Source organism: Miniopterus natalensis, chromosome 11 (assembly GCF_054644295.1).
Source record: "Miniopterus natalensis isolate mMinNat1 chromosome 11, mMinNat1.hap1, whole genome shotgun sequence".
NCBI classification, from domain to species: domain Eukaryota; kingdom Metazoa; phylum Chordata; class Mammalia; order Chiroptera; family Miniopteridae; genus Miniopterus; species Miniopterus natalensis.
In genome coordinates, this window is record NC_142091.1 from 42,985,626 (window position 1) to 43,009,164 (window position 23,539).

At 43.9% G+C, this 23,539-nt stretch overlaps 1 protein-coding gene across 1 annotated transcript in view; it reads left to right on the forward strand.

Annotated features, from left to right (window-relative positions):
- Positions 1-23,539, forward strand: part of SYT9 (synaptotagmin 9) — a 109,576-nt gene that overhangs the window by 38,839 nt on the left and 47,198 nt on the right. The window contains exons 2-3 of the mRNA XM_087822266.1: positions 2,351-2,702; positions 11,966-12,512. Coding sequence (XP_087678392.1) covers positions 2,351-2,702; positions 11,966-12,512 — 899 coding nt within the window. The remainder of the gene's footprint in view (positions 1-2,350; positions 2,703-11,965; positions 12,513-23,539) is intronic.

Below are 23,539 nucleotides of genomic sequence, written 5' to 3' on the forward strand. Positions count from 1 at the left end.
CATCCCTGCCCTTGTTACTCTGTACCTCGGTTTTTCTGTGTACATTGTTTTTTTTGTTTTTTGTTTGTTTTTTAAATATATCTTTATTGATTTCAGAGAGAGGAAAGGAGAGGGAGAGAGAGAGATAGAAGCATCAATGATGAGAGAGTCATTGATCGAGCCCACAACCCGGTCATGTGCCCTGACCGGGAATCGAACCCCGATCGCCTGGATCCTAGGTTGACGCTCAACCGCTGAGCCACACCCGCCGGGCTGGGTGTGCGTTTTTTATTTTTCCCTTGATCCTGTTTTCATGTGCCTGTGTTCAGTGTCCAGCACCAACTGGCTTTTCCTTTAAACCAGTTCCAGAAATTCCTCAGTGTTACTGGCTCTCTGGTGGATTGATAGGACCCATCCTTGTTTTCCAGTATGTAGTTTGCTTATCCCATTTCCATGGGCCTGGAAGACAGAAAAGTGGCAAAGATTTGAGCTCAGTTACCCATGTTGAAGTTGGAACCCCAGTGTTTTCAAACAGAGGTGTAATATTGTTTCGCTACCAGGGCAAAGATTGATTGGGAGTCATAGAGGAGATACATTCATCCATCACCAGCCCTGGCAGCTGGCTTTCTGTCAGGAGCAATTTTCCATGAAGAAACTGATTCATCATTTCATAAGGTACCTTCGGAGTCATGTTGAAAAGCGCATGGGTGCTAGGAGGTCAGCTTGGCTCAGGGCAAGTGGCTTGCAGGCAAGGTTCACATGCACACCTAAGCAGACATACAAATTGTCACGTATCATGGATTGCTAATGTGCTGTGATAGTTAAAATTATGAATATTAAATAACTAATTCCTAATTTTCTTCTTTACCATTGTATCTCCAAAGCCTAGCATAGTGCCTGGCATGTATGGATATTCAGAAAACTTTGGCTAAAGCAGTGCAAATATTACTGATGGGCATAACCTGGGCAGAGTCCTTGCAGCACAGTCAGGGCAGCAGGGGTGTCCTTTAAAGGAAGGGGGTTGCAGCCACCACAGTGCCAGGAATGAGCTCGAGTTGATACCTCAGCTTCCTTGGCTCTTCTGGAAGGTGTGGCGGGAGCATGGAGAGGGTTGGGCTTTGTTCTGGAAGTTAAAAGCTCAGCCACGGGGCCCTGCACTGCCATGGACCCGAGCTGAGGCCATGGGGCCAGAGTCCCCGCACTGTTGTTGCCCTGCCATGTGCCCTCCCCCTTACCCCCTGAGCGCGTGCCTCCTGACCTCCTAAGGCCAGCCCTTGAGTGTGGAATTTCCCTGGCCACTGCTGCTTACTTTGCCACCCATGCTGCAGGTTGGAAATGCCCCCTGACAGCTTCCCTCAAATCAGTGACTGAAGGGAGTTGATGTTATAAGTAACCCATGTCTCTGGCCCCTGGGGTGGGGAGACCCCAGGTGTGTGCAGCCTCCCCAGCAGGCTTACGGTCCCGTCCCCCACGGTGGTAACTGGCTTGATAGAGTCCCCTTCACTGGCTTCCTTCCCTGGAACACTTCCCCACCCCCCTACCTGTGTTATCTTCATCTCAACAAACCACTTGCCCTTGAATACTTGTCTCAGGTCTGCTGCTGGGGAAATCCAAACTGGGATCACCGTCCCTGGTCCTGGGCACCCTGGCCACTGGGGTGGGGGTGTTCCTGAGGCTTCAGAGGGCTTGAGCTACATTTTGCTTAGACCCTTACAAGTTAATATCAAAAACAGAAAAAAAGCACTCTAGCGTTTTTTTGTTGTTTTAAAAGTTATTACTTAAATAATTCATAAGTGATACTATACTGCTCTCTGAGATGACAGAGGAATTTATTTTAATTGTTGACATTGTTACAGATGTCCCCATTGCCCCACTCCCTCTGCCCACCTCCACCCAGCCCCTGGCCTTCACCCTCTGTTGTCTGTGTCCTTGGGCTGGGTATATATGTTCTTTGGCTACTCTCTAAACCTTCTTTTATCCAGCCTCCCCCCTCCCCTGACATGACAGGGGAATTTTTAAGGACAGTTGAAACCACCCTGCTCATCCAATATCAGTGATTGGTGTTGCTGTGGGATAGTGTGAACAGCAATACAGTTATGGTTAACTTGCAGGGCCTCCCCAGTCCCTGGATGTACCCCGTCTCCTGCTGTAGCAGCCTCTCCCTTGTTTCTAACACAGCCTGTGTGTTAGCGCCTCTGCACTGTGGCCCAGTCCTCACTGTCTGTGCCTCAGAGTCAGGTGATCCAGGGGCACCCCGCCTGGCCTTCCTCAGCTCGCTGCTGAGGGATGGATGCATGGCAGGGTCATTCTACCTGCCCTGTGCATGGGGGGGCTGACAATCTACTGACCTTGAACCTCTGCTTCTTTGCAGATATCTCAGTGAGCCTGCTGACCCTTTTGGTCACTGCCTGTGGCCTCGCTCTCTTCGGCGTGTCTCTTTTCGTGTCTTGGAAACTCTGCTGGGTTCCGTGGCGAGAACGAGGCCTGTTCTCTGGTAGCAAAGACAACAACCAGGAGCCTCTTAACTACACGGACACAGAGACCAACGAGCAGGAGAACAGCGAGGGCTTCCTAGACCCTCCCAGCCCCTGCCCTGACTCCTCCATGAAGATCAGCCACACCTCCCCCGACATCCCGCTCTCCACCCAGCCGGGGGCCCAGGACAACTGTGCCCACGGCGTCCGCGTGAAGCGCCAAGTCACGGAGCCGACCTCTTCTTCCCGGTCAGTAATGCCTCCTTCCCTTCTGGATGCAAGGCCGGGACCACCCGCCCCTTCCCTCTCTTGGCAGCAGTGGTATTGGGTAGCCAAGGAGCCTGTGACCTTTCATATGTCCACTCAGTGTCTTAGACATGAATACGGGACATCTCGGGGCCTCCTGCATTCCGTGAGGCTCCTGTGCTCTGTACAGTCTCTGCTGAGTCCATAGTAACAACGTTACCATTACTGAGACTTACTGTGTCAGGCACTGTCTAAGAGCTTTATCTGCACTATTTTATTATAGCTCAACATTGTGTAAGATGGATCCTATTATCATTTTCATTTCACAGAAGAAACTTAATTCAAGGAGATTGTCAAAGACACAGACTGGTAAGCACCCAGGTCAGGGTTTGAACCCTGGTTCAGTCAGCGCCAGAGCCTGAGTATCTGACTGCTTGCAGTGCTGTGGCATTTAGTCCCGTGCCTCTGACCTAGCCTCGCTGTCACACACGGGCTCTCTACACTCCACACAGTGGCCGGGGTCTTTATCCATCTCTAGCCTTTGCAAGGCCTGCAGAGTGCCCAGGCCTGGGGCCCCTCTCTCTCTGTGGCTGGATACTTTGTGCCCTTCAGCAGAGGAGGGATAATATAATGTCATAAAAGCAAGGGTTCTGGGGCCCAGTGAACTGGCTTCACTTACACGTGTGATATTGGACCCCTTAGTACGTCTCCGTTTCCTATTCCGCAAGGAGGAAGAGTGACAGCAGACGTATAGGTGGTTTTAAGAATGAAACAATAGCTTGGGCATCATGTGCTTTGCACAGGCTACACCTGGTAAATACTCCAAAACCTGGGCTGTCCTTTTGCTCTCAGGGTTGCTCTTATTAGCACCATTATCCTGGAGACGGGCTTCTCCCAAGACTTAGATGTTGCATAAAGGTGGCTTTGAGGTCAAACAGCCAGCTCTGAATCATTGGATATCAAAATTTATTCTCAGTAAGAGACTTTAGGAAAAGAGACTTGGGAAGCGGTTTTCTTTAAAATGAGAATGTTTGCTTGAGCAACAGCCAGAGGAAAGGCTTCTGCTGTTATTTGGAAAGTCTGAGCACAGTTTGGAGGTATTTTTTAAAAAATTCTTTTTTATTTGTTCTCTAGAAACAGCAATAAGATTTTCCCCTTTTTAATGTTAATCGAGTTTATCCTGGAGGCTGTGCTCATTCACATTAAGTGGGATGGAATATGACAGTTTATAATTTAATTTTTTCAGAAACCGACTTTAGCATCATTGCCAATTCTGAATCAAAATGCTAAACCTAAACCGTTCCTCTGCGAGGAAAGGGATGGTTGTTTGCTTTCTGATTTAGAAGAAATCCTCAGACTTTATCACTAGGATTTCTCTCCAGATTTAACACTTAAATATAACTAGAGCTCTCTGACGCTGCTGTGGAGTTTGTGCAGCAGTGCAGACTCAACAAAATCTTCTCAGTACCCCAGTAACGGAGCCTGTCAAAGGGAGTTTCCACTGAAATTGTCTCCTGTTTGGTCTTGTTCTGCATGTTAATTGTTCTGATCAATACAGAGTGATAGTGCTGGGTTTTTTGTTAGATTATAGATCTGAGGGCTCTGCCATCATTCTAATGAATTGATAGCATTCACATCACTCTAATTATCACAGCATTTAGTCTAGAAAAATGTGTAAGTACTCTACATATCAAAAATATATTTTATTTAAAAATAAAAACTATAGATATCTTCACTGCTGATTTGTGGAATTTAGATAGAAGGGGAAAATTAAATAAAAAGAGGAGAGAGAAGGAATTATTCCTGTAAAATATATTTTACACTTGGATTTATTTTTGTTTTGGGGGTCATGCAATTAAGTTATCTTTTCTGGTGGTCAAAATAAATTTAGTTCTCTCTGAACTACCATAAGAAAACTAACTCTTTTTCATCTGCATTTGACCTAATATTGATAATTTGCATCATTATGCATTTTAAAACGTTCTTATCTAAATTATTACTGACCTCGTTTTATGAGTTTTGTCTGGAAACACATATCTTTGCTGATGGTATTACCAGAAGGATGGTGTATGGTCTTGTAATTCTCTAGGAATCCTGTTTAGTTATAAACACACACACAAAGAATTTTTACCAACAAGGTGGGAAAAATTAGTGAAATTTCCTTCATGCTCTGAAGCGTTTTTAATATCCTTTTTTAACTAAAATTTTTGATATCCCGTTTGGGGAAAGGGAAGGTAGTCCTTGCTGAGAGGCTCTAAGCTTCTGCTCTGCCAGCTGCTCTTTCCTCTTTCTTCTTTCTCGCTACGTTCTTTACCTCCCCACGACTGTCACTTTCTTACTGCTTCCTTCCTGTGGCTGTTATCACTTGTCCCCAAATTCCCAGGACACCTCCTTGGCCAGAGCACGTAAGCCTTAGACTCCCAGTTGAGGGCATCCCCACCGTCATTGCAGTTGGCATGGCCTCTGCCACAGCATTTCCATCAGAAAGGCCACCCTCCGCTGGCCTCTTCAGCTCAGACACGTGTGGCTCCCACCAGTGCCTTTTGGAATGTCCTGAAAATGAGCTTTGTTTCATCTTCTAAGAATGTTTCTGGTCAGGATGACTTTCTGTTGTTCTTCCAAGATCAAACACCTTAGCATTGTCTTTCTACTTAGCTCAGTTACTATTAGGACCGTGCAAAATCCTTGTTAATTCTTTTAATTTGGATGTTTGTATAATGACCTAATATCCTGGGAATGGGGGGGTGGGTGTCAAAATTTTTTATTCCCAGGACATTTTAAAGGTCTCTATTCCAAAGATATGAAATTCCCTGGATGCTCAAAATAGAAGGAACCTTGACAGGCCATCTACTCCAATCTTTGATTTATGTCCCACGATGAAAGTCCAATCTGTTTTTCAAACCTTCTCAAATTTCCTATGTCATCTATGATGCATGTGTTTAGAGTAAATATAAGAATGCCATGGACATAGCAGTTTCTCATAATTAAATCTCAGCAGAGAAAATACACATTTATATCTAGTTTCAAGGTCTCATGGAGGTTGAGAGAGGTCTCAGACAACTTCCATTTTTGAAGCTCTCAGTTTATGAAAATCTGAAGAAAGAACTAAACGAGTACTTCAAAAAGTGATAATTTCAAATGTTTCTATCTAACTAATGCTCCCAATACAAAATAGTCTATCTTAATAGAATTGTGCTACTCCTAGAGTAATTACAACATGTCATCCCAGTGCACCACTTACTTGAGTTTTTAAAAAATTTCCGTTGCCACACCGCAAGCTCCTTATCAGATCTGTGAAGGCTCGGTGTGATGTTGCCACAGTCTGCTTCTCTCAGCTGTCAGCCTCACCTCTCTGCCCAGGCCACCACATGTCACAACCCAGAGGACATTGTTTACATGTAGGAGGCTTTATGTGAAAAAGCTCATCACACTCCAGCTACACTAGCCTCTCTCTTAGCTCCTTCGGTGTCTCCAGCTCTTTCCTGCCTTGGGGCCTTCACACAGGCTGCTCCCTCTGCCTGAAATGCTTTTCCTTTTTCTTTGCCGTGCCTGGCTCCTTTGCAGCCTCCATTCCCACCTAAAATGTCACCTCCTCCGAAGGGCCTCCCTGATCACCCTGTCTGAAGTATCGTTCTTTCCTCCACTCCCTCCCACTCTTAATTCTCTCACACACGGCCTTGCTTTCACTTCTTCAGAGGATTGAACTCCGTTTTTAACCAAACGATTGTTTATTGCTTACACCCCCTCTAGACTGTGAGTTCTGCGAGCTCAAAGACCACCCACCCGCTTTGTTTCTCCCTAAATATGTAGCCCGTAGTGCGGCCTCTGGCACAGAGCAGACATTTTCGTGAATGACTAACACGTTCATCAGTGTCAGGCCACTTTCTCCTGTTCTGCTGATAGGACTGGCAAAGGGCCAAAAGTATGAACTGAGTAGGGCCCCGAATGGCATGAGGCTGGCGCAAGGCCATCTGTACCAGGTCCCACATTCATTAAGAGCCTTGCGTTCAGACCTTTGACCTTATCTCTGAACTAAGCACTTCGTAGAGTCCCCGAAATACACTGACCGAAGTGAAAGAAGATAATCACCCCCTTACTTGCCACATAAGTGGTGCCCTAGGATGAAATGTGATGGCTCTGTGCCTAGAACACTATTAAGCTAGACTTGTGTGGAGAGCGCTGATTAGATAGAAACATTTTCAACATTTTTTTAAATTACTCTGTTAGTTACTTCCTCAGATTTTAATATACTGAGAGCTTCAAAAATGGAAGTTACCCAGACCCCTCTTCTCAACTAGATGTAAATATGTATTTTCTCTCCTAGGATTTAATTATAGGAAACTATTATGTCCATGGCATTCCTATATTTACTCTAGACACATGCATTTGGTGTCTGCTATGTGCAGAGTTCTACATTACATGCTGGTAATAAAGAGAAAAAAGATGTAGCTCTGGCCTCAAAAGCCCACAAACTAGTTGGGGAAATATACTTAAATTACTTACATACGTTTAAGTGCTCAAATTGTTGAATCTGGCAAGAGTGTACCGAATTTGTGGGTCGGGGTGAAGACTAGATACAGGAGGCCCATTCAGCTTGTAGCGATGAGGGTCTGAGCTCTGCTGGAAGCAGTGGGAAAGGAAAGAGGCTTGAGACGTGAGCTCTTTAGGAAAAGGCTAATCTTAGGAATGGGGGGCATGGGCTCATCTTAGTAATAGGGGATACAATATTTGAAGAGGACACCAAGGTTTTAAACCTGTTTAACTTTGGAGGGAATGGGCGGAAGCAGGTTATGCTTTAGTGTTTCTAGCTGCACTTGACCACACAGCTCCACTGGCCAAGGCCTGGTGCCTACATCTTCTTTATCTCACTCACTCCAGAAGCCTCTGAATCCGATTACAAGAAAGGCTCGAGTTCCCCATCCTGCCCTTGTCGTCATTTAACTGCATCTGTCCCTATCTGCGACTCCACCTTCCTCTGTTTCTGCCTGAGGATCAAGACAACCCAACTGTGTCCTCTCCATCACCAGGGGAGTCTCAAGAAGGGAAATACAGTCCTGTCTCCACTGTTTCCAAGCCTCCCTGTCTTGACCTGAACCTGGTAAAGAAACCCACGGTGCTTCTGAAATTACAATTTGCTTCTTCTCTCTTTTCTCTCCTTGGACCCTGATGCCTTGTCAACATGGATGCCCCAGAACCAGGGAAAGGATCTGCCAAGTTTCGCCTCTGAGATGGGTCCCTGAGAGGAGGGAGGGTAGAAGAGCATACGTACCTTGGTCTGTGGCTGCACAGGGGAAACCCAGCGACGGGGGGGATGCTGCAGGTTCTGAGCAGAGCCACGGATGTTAGGGGAAAGCTGCTGGGGCAGAGGAGCTGAAGACCTCGTCCTGCTGGAGATCTGGGGGCCAGGATGAAAACTCAGTTAATTTCCCTATTGAGTCCAGAGCATCAGCTTGGAGGCTGCTAAGTATGAGGCCAAGTTAAGCAGGCAGGCTCAGCTCGGGTTCCATCTCCTCCATGACAGTTTCCCAACCCAAAGGCTTTTTTCCTCTGTCTCTGCCTCTGTGGCTCTCTAACCTCCTGTCGGGTTTTTTAATCCCCCTGTGCCCTGATTTATAGTCAGTGTATGACTGTCTCATCCCCCGCCTGGGAGTCATTTCCTTGAAGGCAATGACTAGGCTTTGCCTCCCTCTCCTTCCTACCCTACCTGACCCCTTACTTTGCACATTCAAATTTCTTGAATCACAGTAATGTTCTCTTTCTTAAGATCCAGTGGAGATAGTTGGCTTTTTGAGTGATGGCTCGGGGACCGAGACTTTGGGGACTCAAAGTGGGATGCTAGACCTGGTTAATTCTAATCTGAGGAAGGGAGAAGAGGAAAAGCCTTTTGGGTCTGGGCACCCACCTCTCCTGACCCTTGACTGCAACTCAACACCAGACTCAGATCCCTTCAGGCATGGAAGTGTGGTTGGAAGTGTGGTTTTGAGTTTGTTATGGGAAGTCTGCTTTATGGATTTTGTTAGTCATCTTTGAAATTAGGCTTTCTTCAGGCTCCTCCACGAGTCTTCCAGCTCAGGTCTGGGACAGCCAAGTCCAGTCATTAAGTCTGACCCTAGCCACTTTCAGACAGGAGAATGGCCTCTGATGGAGGTGGAGGAAGCTGAGAGTCCCCCTCCCCCCAGGGGCTAGCTTCTCTAAGACAGCATTAGGGTATAACTTTTTTACAGAGGGCACAGTCTCTCAGCGTTACTCATCACACCCATCCTTGGGGCTCACCCCTTCTCCTTCTATTCACTGTACACTTTAAGTCCCAAGGACACCAAAATATTGGACTCCCCACACCTGCTCAGTGGACTGTCTGCCTCGGACACAGATCCCTCCTTATCACACTGAGTTGGTGTCACCCAGCAGCATTCAAATTCTAGACCCTTGGCAGGCAGGGCAGGGGCTCTAGTTGACTGCTCTCGAACACCGCCTCCACTGACCATTCAGAATTCCCCATCCAGGGTGCCAGGAACCAGGTCACAGCACCCTGTTCTGTGTCTTTCCTCTGTCTTGCTTTTGACTTGCTTATCTCCATTTGAATAGCCCAGGAGAGCCATAGAATATTGATTTTCCATTTCCTCTGCTTCTCCTTCATGTCCCTGGGGCAGGCTCCCTGCTCTACTTTCTCATTTCTCAGCCCAGAGAGTTGCAGAGATTATGCAGGGAGGTGATGAGTTACCTTGGATCTCTGGCTGCCCTGAGCTCCTCTAGCCCATGCCTCCAACTCAGGTAATCGCTGACTCTCTCCGGAAAGGAAATTGAAAGCGACTGAAAGAGAGCCCCAGGGAGTTAGAACTGTCCTGGCCTGTTATAGTCTCTGCTCTTTGCTTTAAACCACTGCCTTACAGTTGGATTCAACTGTTTTCCCCTAGTAAGTGTGATTCTGAAGGGGGGGGAGTGTTGGGAGTGAAACTTGTCATGCAAAACATTTGGGTGGATAACAGTATTCCTACTTGAGCTTGATTTTTAAAAAGGTTCTTGAGCTGTGTTGGAATTTTGAATGGAGGCGTCCATTCCGAGGGGATGTTTTGGTCTTTGAAGGACAAATCTCTCCGCAGTGCCCTCCCCAGCGCACTCCCTCTGCCCCCTGGCAACCCACTGAGGTTGGGAACAGCGGAACACGTAGGATTTATTTCTCTTCAGATTTCATATCTTAAGAAAATGTACAAGGGAAACAGAATATGTTCCATTGCTAAGCAGCCAAATTCATGTAGTTTTAAATTAAAATTAAAATTTACATCGCAGGCTCAGTCCTACAGATAAGAGTTAAGACCAAATGGTCCTGTGATGAATCTAAAGCCAGGACTCTCCCAAACGCCGAAGGTAAGTTGTCAGGCACAGGGGGTGCATAGCCCCTCGGGAGAGAAGGGGCACAGAGTGGCAGGGTCCGGGGCTGGTGGGGACACAGGACCCGTGCCCCAGCACAGGCTTTTAGTATTTAAACAGCATCACTAACAGCTCCCAGAATGGCCCATCGTAGGTCAGGACTTAACTCCAGACCCCATTGTGGCTCTTGTTTGAATCCAACCTGGAGAGAGATAACGCAATAGCAGAGGAAGCCAGAGCTGGGACCAGCCCCTTGTGGCCTCCGCAGAGGGCCGGATCCTCTCTGCTCCCTGCCAGTCCTTTCTGCCCAGAGATCCCCAGAGAGCAAGACTAAAGCTCTATTCTGGCGCTACGGAGGTCAGCATCTCGACAAGGGAGTGACTTGGCTATACTTGCAGAGAGAGGCGGTTTTCGGTGCTTAAGAGCATCACCTGACTCTCTTCCTACCCTCTGAAAAATCAGAAGCTACAGAGAAGATGTAAGGTTGTGGATTTCTCTATAAGAAATTCAAATCTCACAGCAGAAACTTTCAGACCACGCAGTTTTTGCTCACGTGGAAATGTTCATGCCTGGGGTGTGTCTGCTGGTGGTGAACTGTGTTGGCTGTGATGGGTGCAAGTGACAGCTCTGTGACTGTGCTCCTCTTCTGCCACGTGGGTGATTAGTGACTAGCAGTGTATTTTAGGATGCAGAGGAATGCTCAGCATAACAACATCTGTAGGACAAGGGAGAATAATTTCAAACATGTTTCGGGAGCTATTAAAACCACTTTTACATCTTTATTTTATAAAGCAGCCTTAAGAAAGGAAAAAGAAGATTAACTCAGCTGTTTACTCTGCCTCTCCAACTATTTACCAACCCCTCAGAGACAGCCAGCCGGTGGTTGCCTTTGACCTGGTGAGAGAGGCTATTTTAATTAAGGTTATTGAGAGACTACAGAAAATGCAGTATCATGACTCTGAACTCTGAGCTTAAAACAAACAAAAATAGCCTTAAAAGCAACCTTGTGTGTAATGACTGCTTCTTTCCATTTGCACAGACCCACAGGATAATGCGCATTTCAAAGAGAAACTTCAAACCCAAACCAATAAGCTCATAGGGTGTAGAGTCGATTCTGTTAGCAAATATTTGATTTGCAAATGTCAGTATCCAGCCTTCTCTAACCGAATCGTTGCATACGTTTATAGTAACTTACCTTTCCTTTCATACCCTTAGTGCTCGTTACAGAAATAATAGCTTCCCTGCTGCTCAGCAGTCACACCCACGTGGTATCACAGACACACTCGGGGCTGTCCCTCGCACCTGTTAAAGCCCACTTGGTCACTGTGAGCAAACATTTCCTGTCACTTACATCCTCACAAAAGCAAAAATTGTGTTCTGGTGATGAAATGATTTGATTTGATTTGATTCCAACCAGTAAGAATATACATCTGTAGAAAGCTGTAAGCCAGTGACAGGAAATTCTGTGCAATGTAGAGATAGATTCATGCTGCTTGAGAAGGTGCACAGCTAACTATCTCAATTTCAGGATGATTTTTTTTTTTATATAAAAGTGAGTAATTTTATTTTTAAACAGGTGTTAACAAATCTTTACATTCTACCGGCAGAATAAGCTTTTTTGGTGGCATATTTGTTTAGAAAGTGCATTTAACCTCTAAAGCTCCAAGGTCATACATAGTCAGCCTATTTCCTGATACTGGGCCTCAGTTTGAGGTTTCAAACCTTGGGGGGAGCTTACTCACATTGATGAGCATATTGAATTTAGGCCAAAAAAAAGGAAACCCACAGATCTGTGCTTTTAACAGTGTGTAAGAGGCTGCCTACATCCCAGGCGCTTGTTTCTGAAAGACCGCAGCTAACGAGGTCATAACTTTGTTCTCGTCTGCTCTTCACTGAAGGCATAATTCAATCCAGAGACAACTCAACCTGTCGAACCCGGACTTCAACATCCAGCAGCTACAGAAACAGGAACAGCTGGCCGGGATCGGCCGCATTAAACCAGAGCTGTACAAGCAGAGGTCCCTGGATAATGACGAAGGGAGAATGGGTAGCGGCAAAGCCTGTGGGAAACTGAACTTTATTTTAAAATATGACTGCGACTTAGAGCAGCTCATCGTGAAGATTCACAAAGCCGTCAATCTGCCCGCCAAGGACTTTTCTGGGACTTCAGATCCTTACGTCAAGATCTATTTGCTTCCCGATCGGAAGACAAAGCACCAGACGAAAGTTCACAGGAAGACCCTGAACCCTGTGTTTGATGAGGTGTTTCTGTTTCCGGTCCCCTACAATGACCTTGCAGCGCGGAAGCTTCACTTCTCTGTGTACGACTTCGACAGGTTCTCCCGCCACGATTTAATCGGCCAGGTGGTGGTGGACCACTTCTTAGACTTGGCCGATTTCCCCAGGGAGTGCATCCTTTGGAAGGACATCGAATATGTCACCAATGTAAGTCCAGCATTTCTTCTTTTTTTGGGGGGTTGGGGGTGAGGGATGCTTCTTGGTCAGCATGCGAACAAATTACTTGTATCTTATTTTATTTGGGGGGCAAAGTATAAAATCCATGTCAATATACATATAGCTATGGCTTCAGAACCTCCTGTACCTTTCTAGAAACAGGTCTTTAACAATACTCACTCTGAAATTTCCAAGAGTTATTGATGAAAACAATATTCAAGAATAACCTTTGCTCTTTTCTACTTTCTAATTCTTAGCTATTCTCTAATAGACAGTGGATATTATCTGCCCTCCTTACCACATTTTTTTAAAGCTTTCTTAGGTTGTTTGTGCTAAATGGATCCTGGCCTTCTCTCGACCATAATCTGCAGCTAAGAGCATGGAGTCCTTACCCATGTTCTCAGGTCAGCTCAGCTCAGAAGCATGTCTCATGATGAGACCTTCTCCTTTAACCCCAGACGTGAGCATGGTTGAGAAGAGTTGGTGCCACGTGTTCAAATATTGAATTAAAGTTACAGCAAGAGCAGTCTGAAAAGATCTACAGATATTGGCAACACTAATCTATAGAAGGTCAAATCCAATTTAGAGCTCAGGAGAGAGAGGGCAGAAGTGCCGCGTAGTGAAGCCATGTATCCATGCACACGTCTTGAGCACGAGCTCTCAGGGTGCTATTTTTCCTGCATTTATAGCCTTTTCATTATCTTGCAGAGTTGCATGACCCTCCTGAAATAGAAAGGAAAATTGGACTTTCCTAGATAACTGATATTTTAATGCCACTTGTTTCCTTCACCTGTCCAGATTCTCTCAGGGAACTGTTAGCTTGTTGTCTTCTGGGATACAGGCCTTGCCCTTGCCCTCGCCCTCGCCCTTGCCCTTGCCCTTGCATTTCCTTTCCCCTTTCCTTTCTCTGCTTTGCCATCCAAAGACACCAAGTACCGAGTCCTTACTCAGCTCAGAGCAGGCTCCAGCTTGAGTTTGGAGCCCATCTCGTGAGAGAACACACAGATTCTCCGCCCAGTGACCAAACAACCACACCAGTACTTTCTCATCCTCAGTCACTGCTGTGAGTTGGGGACTCACTCACACCTGGGCACCTTCTGTTCACATGCCAGCTTTGTCCCGCTGCTCAGATGAGTGAAGTGTAGATGGGTTTTGCTGGCCTTTATCACAATGATGAGGAAAGAAAAGGAGGCGCTGGAGAAGGTGCAGAGAGCCTCGGGTGATGAAACTAAAGTGATTTGGGAGGTTGGGGAAGGAACACATCTCTTTAGTCTTGAAACATGTGATGTCCATAAACTAAAAACTTGATGCGGGGGAAGCAAGAATTACCCTTATTCCCAAATCGGTAGGCAGCAGGAAAAGCTCTAAAGAAACAGAATAGGGCAGGTTGCTTATACTGCTGTGAATGGCTGAAGAATGAACTCTGCCACTGGAGTATTTGCCACGTCCCTTTGAGAATAAGCTGAGACACTGCTGGCCAACAATGATGAGCCCTAGTAGAGGGAGGTTGATCGTACCACCTAGTGTGACACCAGTTTATATTTTTGACAGATGACTTCCATAAAATAGCTGGAATGGTGATTAAAAAACTCAACAGGGATCCTGCTGGGAGTTGCCTCCCAGAGACCCTGTGGAGAGAGCAACGCTGAGTGGACAGTGGCTGATAAAAATCTGGGTAATGCTGACCCCTGGTGGGAACATCTTCTGGAGCAGTTTCCCGTGCCAGGAGAATATAGAATGGCAGCCCAAAGGAACTTCTGCCCTGAGATCACTGCCTTTTTAGCACTCTCCTGGGACTAAGCGTTCCCTGTCCATTGCTGGAGAAGTCTTGATTTCCGTAGAATTTGTGAAGAACGTTAAATTATTTATCAAGGAGGAAAACCAATAAGGCTAAACGCCTCAAAATTCTCAGTTGTTTCCTCTGGCAAAAAAATAAATATTCTAAGCATTGACCTAGGCCTTTGGATGGTCAGCAGGAGAGAGGAGGTCCTGAGAATGGGAATACAGATTATTTTATAATCTATCATATATTTTTAAAATTTCATTAAAGAGTTATTATCTGGGACTGTGTTGACTGTGCTTTTTTGAATGTGACTTTGTATAGAGACTTAGATTTGCCAAGATTTTATTTTTGTAATGGCATGTATGGAGCACAGTGCATATAATGTACATGTGCCGAGTAATGAGGGAATAATTAAATGAACAGTCATGAACCTTCCCCTCACATGAAGAATAGGACATCACCAGGACTTTGGTGACTCTTGGGTTCTCTCTCATCACATTCTCTCTCAGTATACTCCTGCCCAGAGGAAACCACTGTCCTGAATGTATTTATTGTGACATATTTGTAAGACAATGTATTGTTTGGTTTTGTCTCTTCCTGCTTTTCATAGCTCTTCTTTGGCTTTTTTTCCCAGTTCACATTGATTTTGACATTTAAAAATAGAGATGAATAGAGCTGTGGTTAATGTGTTTTCATTACTGTATAATATCCCCTTTTGTTGTGTATGACAGATATGCTTTCTTGTATTGATGACATTTGGGTTGGTGTTCATTTTTTTATGTTTCTAAATAATAAGGCAGAGAACATTTTTGTGCACATTTCCTGATTCACATACACAATAATTTCTAGAGTGTGTATCCCTTGTAGAGGTAAGGTACACACATGTTCAACTTTTCTAGGCAATGCTGAGTTCTTTCCACAGTAGCTGTACAAATGGATCCGCCTACTGGTGAGATATGACAGTTCCTAATGCTTCACATTCTCACCAACTCTTGCAGTTGCCACACTGTTGAATATGTGTGCATGTGCATGCATGGAAAATAGTATATAATTTGTATTTCCATGGTTACCAAGGTTGACCATCTTATATGTTTATTGGCCATTCATGTTTCCTGTCTTGTAAAATGCTTGTTCAGCACTTCTTTTCTGTTTTTCTTTTCTTATTAATTCATATATGTAGTCTGTATGCAAATTCTTGTTGGCAATGTGTATTACCAGCATCATCTCTCATTTACGGCTGTCTTTGTATTCGCTTCCTGGTATCTTTTGATCAATAGAGGTTCTTATGTTTAATGTAGTAAAACATGTCAATATTTTCCATTGAAAGTTAGCACTTTCATGTCTTGTTTAAGGAATTCTTCCTTACTCTATGTCACAAAGCTACTTCTTCTGTATTTTCCATTAGCAATTTTAAAGTCTTGACTTCCCTAATTATGATTTTTAATCCACCCAGAGTAAATTGTTTGTATAGTTAATACAGGTATTCTGTATTAGTCATCTCAGGCTGACAAAACACCATAAACTGCTAAAACAATGGGAATTTATTTCTCAGAGTTCTGGAAGGTAGGAAGTCCAAGATCAAGGTGCCAGCATGTTCAGTTTCTGGTGAGGGCCCTCTTCCTGGCTTAATGACAGCCGCCTTCTCAATGTGTCCTTACATGACAGAAAGAGCTTTGGTCTTTCTTCCTCTTCTTACAAGGACACAGTTCCTTGGGGACCCATCCACATGACCTCTTCTAAACCCAGTTACCTCCCAAAGTGCCCACCTCCAAATATCACATTGAGGGGGAGGGCTTCAACACGTGAGTTTCTGGGTGACATAAATATTCAGTTCATAATGCATCTGTATTTCTTTTTCCATATGAGTAACCAATGTTCTGGCATATTTCTGCAGTGCGTGCTCTCTCCTGTATAGATTTCGATATATGAAGAGTCTGTTCTGGATTCTCTTTTTTATCCATTGTTCCATATGACTATTTCTACCAATAGCATAATTTGCAAGCTACTGTCATTCTATGATAAGCCTTAACATCTGGAAGAGCAATTCAATCATCCAGCCTATGTTTTCTTTAGTTTAGTCTTGACTGATACTTGACTTTTCTCATAAATTTTAGAATCTAATTGTCAAGTTAAATTTTTTTCCTGTATTTGTTTGAATTTGTATGAAGTCTGTAGATTAATTTAGGGAAGTTTTACATCTTTTGCGATACTGAGTCTTTCTGTCTGTAGAAGTATTATTTGATACTTTCACATTTGCTTAACATATTTGATAGATTCTTTTATTCTTCAACATACTTTTAGTTCCCTTTTCTATTTCTCTTACCTTTCCATACATAGTTTGTATATATATGTATATAAATATACATATGTTTACTTATATTCATATATATGTATATAAACATATATACACACACATATATATTCTGATATTCATATAAATACACACACACACATATATTCTGATATTCATATAAACACACACACATATATATTTATATATTCTGATATTCTGTTACTCATAACTCCAGTAGCTATAACCTTTGCAGCTCTGATTCTTTTGTTTGGCATTTCCATCCACTCAATAACTTATCATGTCTTGTTGTCTCTTGCATTTAGTGATTTATTATTGTGAGCTCATCTATCTTGGAACTTTGCCAGTACAGTCATCCTTGGTTATCTGTAGGGAATTGGTTCCAGGACTCCCATGGATACCAAAATCTGTAGATTCTCCAATCCCTCAGTAAGCCCTCAGCATCCACAGGTTACTCATCCATGGATTCAGCCAACACAGATTGATAATAGAATCTGCAGATACAGACACTGTGGATCAGGAGGGCCACTGACGTTTCCAAGCCCTGGGTTGAAAGGACATTCCTTCAGAGATGATTTGCAATCGCTTCTACCAGATGCCAAGGTGAACTGCCAACATGTAGCCACTTCAAACTGAATTTTGAGCTTGAGGGATTTTGGACAACAGAGGTAGGGTAAATATAGACTCCATATGTGTAAGTTTAGGCTTGTATTAGTGGTTAGAAACTGGCAGGGGGAGTTTTATTTTTCTTGCTTTCCCCAGAGCAATCCTGAGACAGTATGGATCTCCAACATTTATGAATGCTAGGTGGATGTTCTGTTTCATTTATCCTTTAAGAATGTGACCCTTAACCTTTAGGACTCCAGCCCTATGCAAGATTCTCCTCTAGTTCTCTACAACCCAGGAACGAAACCATGAGAGGTTCACATTTATCTCCATTTAAGCTCCCGCTCAAGAGCTTACCTGTTTCTGACCGCTGCGTCATTCCATTTCCTTCCCATCAGCTTTGCTGTGCATTAAAAAGGATTTTACAGTCCAGTATTTTCACCTGGAGGAGCTTCTGTGACCATCTGACCTATTACTGGAGACTCTGTACTGAGTTGCTCCAAAAGCCTGTTGAAACTACAGTTTTTACTTGTTCTAACTGAATAGTAATCTATGTCTTCTATGTTTGCCTTGTGATTGAATAGCCACAAAGAGCCTTAGAGGTCCTGTAATCTAAAATTCTCAGTAGCACATAAAACTGAGTGGAGGGCCATTAGGAGATTCAGCCAAGGTCACACAGCTGGATAATGGAATTACAACTAAGTTTTTCAATAGCCAACTCAGTCAGTTCAGGAAAACGTGCCTCAAAATTATTATGCATGCCCTGGCAGGGTGGCTCCGTTGGTTGGAGCATCAGCCGGTACACCAAAAGTTGCGGGTTTGATTCCAGGTCAAGGCACATACCTAGGTTGCGGGTTCGATCGCCGGTTGGGGTGTGTATGGGAGGACAAATGATGTCTGTCTGTCTGTCTCTCTCTCCTAATCTTCCCCTCTCTCTAAAAATCAATGAAAGCATATCCTCCGATGAAGATTTTTTTTAATTACTATATATGCTGCTTTACTACTTCTCTTTCCCCTCTCTCCCTGGCTATCTTGCCCTAAGCTCTTAGATCCTGGCTTGAATGCCACTTCCTCAGAGAACTCTTACCTGAGCCTTGTACTAGGGTAAGTTTCACTGGTATTTGCTTCCATGACACACTCTACTTCTATCATTATTTATACCTTCTTTTATATTATTTGTTCAGTTGTCTTTCTTCTCCATTAGATAGTTCTGTGAGTGCAAAGACCATATCTGGCTTGGATGCGATTGTGCACCCAGCCTCTAGAATGGTGTCTGGAAGTGAAATAATTAGTATGCACTAACTGTATAAAATGAAGCTCCTTAAGGGGAGGGGCTGATTCGGTGAGGCTCATTTGGTTTGGAGGTGTTATGCAGATTTGAACCTATAAACTAATTTTTTAAAATTCTGTCTTTATTTCTCCAAACAGATTATGAGTTTTATAAATGTGAGCAAATAAAAATTAATTCTCACACCTTCCTGTGAAGAACAAAAATAGCAATTATTGAATGTAAGAATGATAGTTTAATTAAACTCTCAACTACTGAAGCCAGATCAATTGATAGTGGTACAGTGCATCCTTGCGGGACATGTGTCAGCCAACAGGAGAGAAGATAGCACCTGGGGAAGACTTTATTTTAATGTTAGGAATTTAAAAACCTTACATTTCCATCAGAATTTGACTTTTTGAGTCATTGCCAAGTCCCATATTTTATAGTGGCTGATTTAGGAATTTCCCCACTCTGTCTCCAGGACCCTGGGGGGCCATTTCTAGACCTGATAGCGGTAGACACTTGGAGCCACTCAGGGGACGATATAAATTTCAGGGAGGCCCAGGATGCATGATCCTCACCATTGAATGTATATGGCTATGTCACATGCACTGGTGTCCTTGTAGATGTGTAACAACTAGCTGGGTGGAAGGAATAGAAGGGGGACCTGACGTCTAGCATTTGCTCATTTCCATGGTGTAAATGCTGCCAGCAGGGCTGATTTGAAGCTACCAATGTGACATCACTGAAGGCAGAGTTGGCAGAAGATGCTCACATTGGCTTTCACCAGCTGGTGTCAGTAATAAGAGCAGCTCCGGTGCATCACTACATGTGGCCCTGAAAACAGTAAGGCTGGTTGGATAACTGATCCTAAGGAACCAACCATTTGAAAAGCCCCACAGAAACCTCTGGTGTCCAGCTGATGACAGTGGAGCTAAATTCCTTCTATAATGTGGATGTGTGTGGACTGGGCCACCCCGAGGTCTAATAAGTTGTGTCTCCATGAGAGTTCACCAGATCCCACCCTATCGCTCATGATCCCTCAGACATGTTATCCCCCTCATGTGAGATCGCTCAGAGGGAGTGAAAAGTGGTAGAACCTCGGGACAGAATGTCTGAAAGAAAGAATTAATAACTCTACAGGTCCTGACAAAGAGGCTTCGATAGCTTTTATCCTTATGTAGATGCCAGGACAAAGCATTTGCTTTTTTAAATGAAATGAATGACACTTACAAGAGTATATATAATGTATATGTGTGATTTAGAAATAACAAAATGTACATCAGTCTATCAGAATTAGGCTGAAGAGAACATTATCGGTCTCTTTGAAGCTCCCTGTGTGTCCCCTCTCCATCCCTACAGCCCCCCCAGAGATAATCAATATACTGAGCTTCATACCTATAATTTACTTGTTTTTAAAATAATTTTACCACATAAGAATAGGTTGTTCAGTTTTGCCTGTTTTTGAAGTTTAAATGAAAGAAGTTATATTGTACAATCCTTCTGCAAACTGCTATTCAGTGAATCATTTATGTTCACATACATACTATAGATCTTTTTTTTTTTTTGGCAGAGGTGTTCTAGCTTTCCATTGTAATGGCATATCATAATTTATTTATCTAGTCTCTTACCAATGGATATTTGAATTAATTTGTTTTCTATTTTAGAAAATGCTGCTATGTGTATACTTTTGATACATGTCTCTTGGCATAAACATGTGCAAGAATTTCTCTAGGATATGTGTACCTAGGAGTGGTGTTGTTAGATCAAAAACATTATACTTCAAAGTGGTTTGACCAGATGGCAATCCCAGCAGCAGCTCGGGAGCCCATCTTCGTCTGTAGTGTCTCCAACACTCGGTAGTCCTGTGTACTCGAAGTCTGAGAAGCTCACCGCAGACTCTGGAGTTTTGTGGCTTGACGATTACATGATGCATAAGTAAGGCCGGTTTTGTTTCTTGCTTTTCTTTTTGACTTCTCCCCTAAAACCATCCCTTTACCTTTATCGCATGCACCAGGACTTCCAAAGCAAAGGCCAACAGAGTAACCCTTGGGTTCTTCCTCACCTTAAAAGGAATGCTTTCAATTTTCACCACTAAATAGGACATTGGATATAGACTGTTTGAAAACCTGAACGCATATTGGATTTTATCAGATGATGTTTCTGAATTTATTGAGAAAATCATATATTTTGCTTTTTTCTATTTTAATGTCATAAATTATATTGCTTTATTTCTGGTTTGGGTGAAAGCTTATATTCCTGGGATAAATCCAACTTGTTCATGATGGTTTTCCACATCCATGGATATACATGAGTGTGTGTGTGTGTGTGTGTGTGTGTGCGTGTGCGTGTGCGTGTGTGTGTATGTTCAGCTATTTGGTTTATTAATATTTTGTTAAAAGTTTTTGCAGCGAAGTTCAAGTGTGAGCTCAACCTCTGATTCTATTTTCTCGTTCTTTCTTGGGGTTCACAAAGAGGAGGACAGGGCAGAAAGCTGAGAAAGCAGGCTGGCTCTGTTGGGATTCATATGTACATATATGGAGGTGATACTACAGCTCAAAAAAGATAGCAGGGGATACTGATCTTTTTCTCTATACAATCTACCCTCATTTAGATTATTTTAGATGAAGTATGAAAATCAGTAAACCTGCAAAAGAAATTAAAAACCTGTTTATTTTTAAAATCTCTCTGAACATGTATGTGAATGTTTATAGCAGTTTTATTTATAATTACCAAAAACTGGAAGCAACTTCAGTGTCCTTCCGTGGGAAAATGGATAAACTGTTATATCTATACAATGGAACACTATTTAGCAATGAGGGAAACAGTGTGTGCACAACACACACACAATAATGTGAATTAATCTCAGGTGCATTATGCTAAATGATATTGTCAAAAAGGCAAAATTATAGAGAAAGAGAATAAATCAGTGGTTGCCAGGAGCTGGGGTGGGGTGATGCGTTGACTACAACAGGTCAACAAGAGGGAATCTGGGAGGCGTGATGGAATTGTCTCCGTTGCAGTTGTGGTGGGTACACGACTCTATGCATTTGTCAAAATTCATAAAACAGTCTGACAAAACTGTGAATTTTACTGTATATAAACTAAAAATAAATTAATAAAAATCTAAAAACCACTTTCATGGAGGGAATAAAAACTCAGGTGAATGAGAAAAATATCCAATGAAAAGAATCAGTACAGAGAGAGTTTGAAGATATAGATACAGGGCATAGACTAATAAACAGAGCAAGTTCCCTAATAAGGTAGGAGACAGGATCTGAGATGCAGGTAGAGTGCTGACTTTAGATAAACAACATTTCCTTTGATGTCGGAATTAATGAGAAAAGTAGGGGAGCAGATGCAGGAAAGTTTGTAGATCTGGAGATTTGTCCTTGAAGATGAACACAAAAACATATGGCCAAAAGGCTGGCCAAGAGTTTTGATCTTGAGGACCAATTCTAATCAGCTGATGCTAGCTGACTGGTGAGTTGTGTTACGAAGGATTAAGGGCTGAGCAAAGGAGAAGACCGAGATCCAATAGCAATGTCTGCCATAAGTTTTGGACAACCAGTTCCTTCTGTTACTCCACCTAATTCCCTGTAATTGTTCATTTGTGCCTTTGTTCTGTACACACACTATTCTCTGTCTGCAATGACCTTTATTTCCACTTCTCTTCTCTGTTCAACTAAATGTTATTCTTCTCCCAGTCCTATGCTTAACATCACCTTAAGCAAGCCCTTCCTATAGCCATCAGGGACAGATTAGTGTCCCTGCAAGCTCTTAAAGTATCCTTTCCGTACCTCTTCACAGCAGGTGTCACATTCGAATGTATCTGTCCTGCCTACCCCACTAGACTAGATGCTCCTCGAAGGCAAAGTCTGTGACTTTGTATTCAGCACTTAACCTAAGAGATAGACGATAAATGCTTTTTGAGTGAAGGAATGGATGAATGAAAATGGATGAATGAAATGAAAATAGTGCCAATATAGTGTGTGTCGTAAGTACTCGATTTATTGAGGAACTGCTTTAAGCAAAATCTGTAGGGAAGCAAGGGCAGCGGGATCGGTCAACACAGGCTTCGGCAGAAGCCCTGAGCCTGACCCCCAAGGTAGCTGCGGAGCCTAAGACATCACAGAGGTACCCCACTCTCAGACAGCCACCTCTCTAGCCTGCCTTTGTCCCTGACTTCCGGCCACCCCTGGAGAGAGTGTAACTTGCCACTCACTTTTAAGGTGGCTCCCATCAGCTGAGGGGAATTTTCTCAAGTAGGATGCAACGAGCTGTGAGCAGCCAACACTCCCAGCAGCTAAGGGACGGGGGCACTGGCCTGGCCACAGTGGGGTCTTCCGCAGTGTGACGGAACAGAACAATGGAAAGGGGGTTATGGGGACACAAGCCAGACCCTGGATCAGGTGACCTCTGAGATGCAGGGAAATGATGAAGAAAGACAAGAGACCCTCTTTCTCCCACCCCCAACCCCCACCCTGCACACTCCTTTTGTAGGAAAGGGTCCACCGTGCCTTGGCATGGGTGCCAAAGGTAGGTGTGCGTGTGGCCAGCTGGGAGCTCCTGAGAGAGGTGCTGGCTCTACGGGGAACCAAAGTGGGCTCTACTTGGTCCCCCCTTACATAGTCAAGTATCTCTACAGCTGAATCCATGGAGACAATCTAGCTCCATGAAATATACGGCCTGCAGACCTAGAATAGCTGAAGGAGACTCAACAGAGTTGCCAAGGACGGCATTTTCATCTCTGAAGAAAGGTGAGGCTGGTCAGGTAGAATTGCCCCTGGGACTGCTTTTAATGATCTTCTACCTGTGGCCGCGTTACTGTCCAAAACAGCGAGCCAGCTTCCTGACACAAAGCCTGTCCCCTGGACTGGCGTTTGCTTGCTCGGAAAATGAGTTCTGAGCCTTCGGAGAATCGAAGCGGTCTGCGGTGTTTACAGTGCAGCCTTACTGTCCAGTAGCTAAGTGTAGTCTAATTCTGACAGATGGCTCTCAGGGGAAATTTACTTTCAGATTGGATTATGCCTCCATGCTGAAATGCT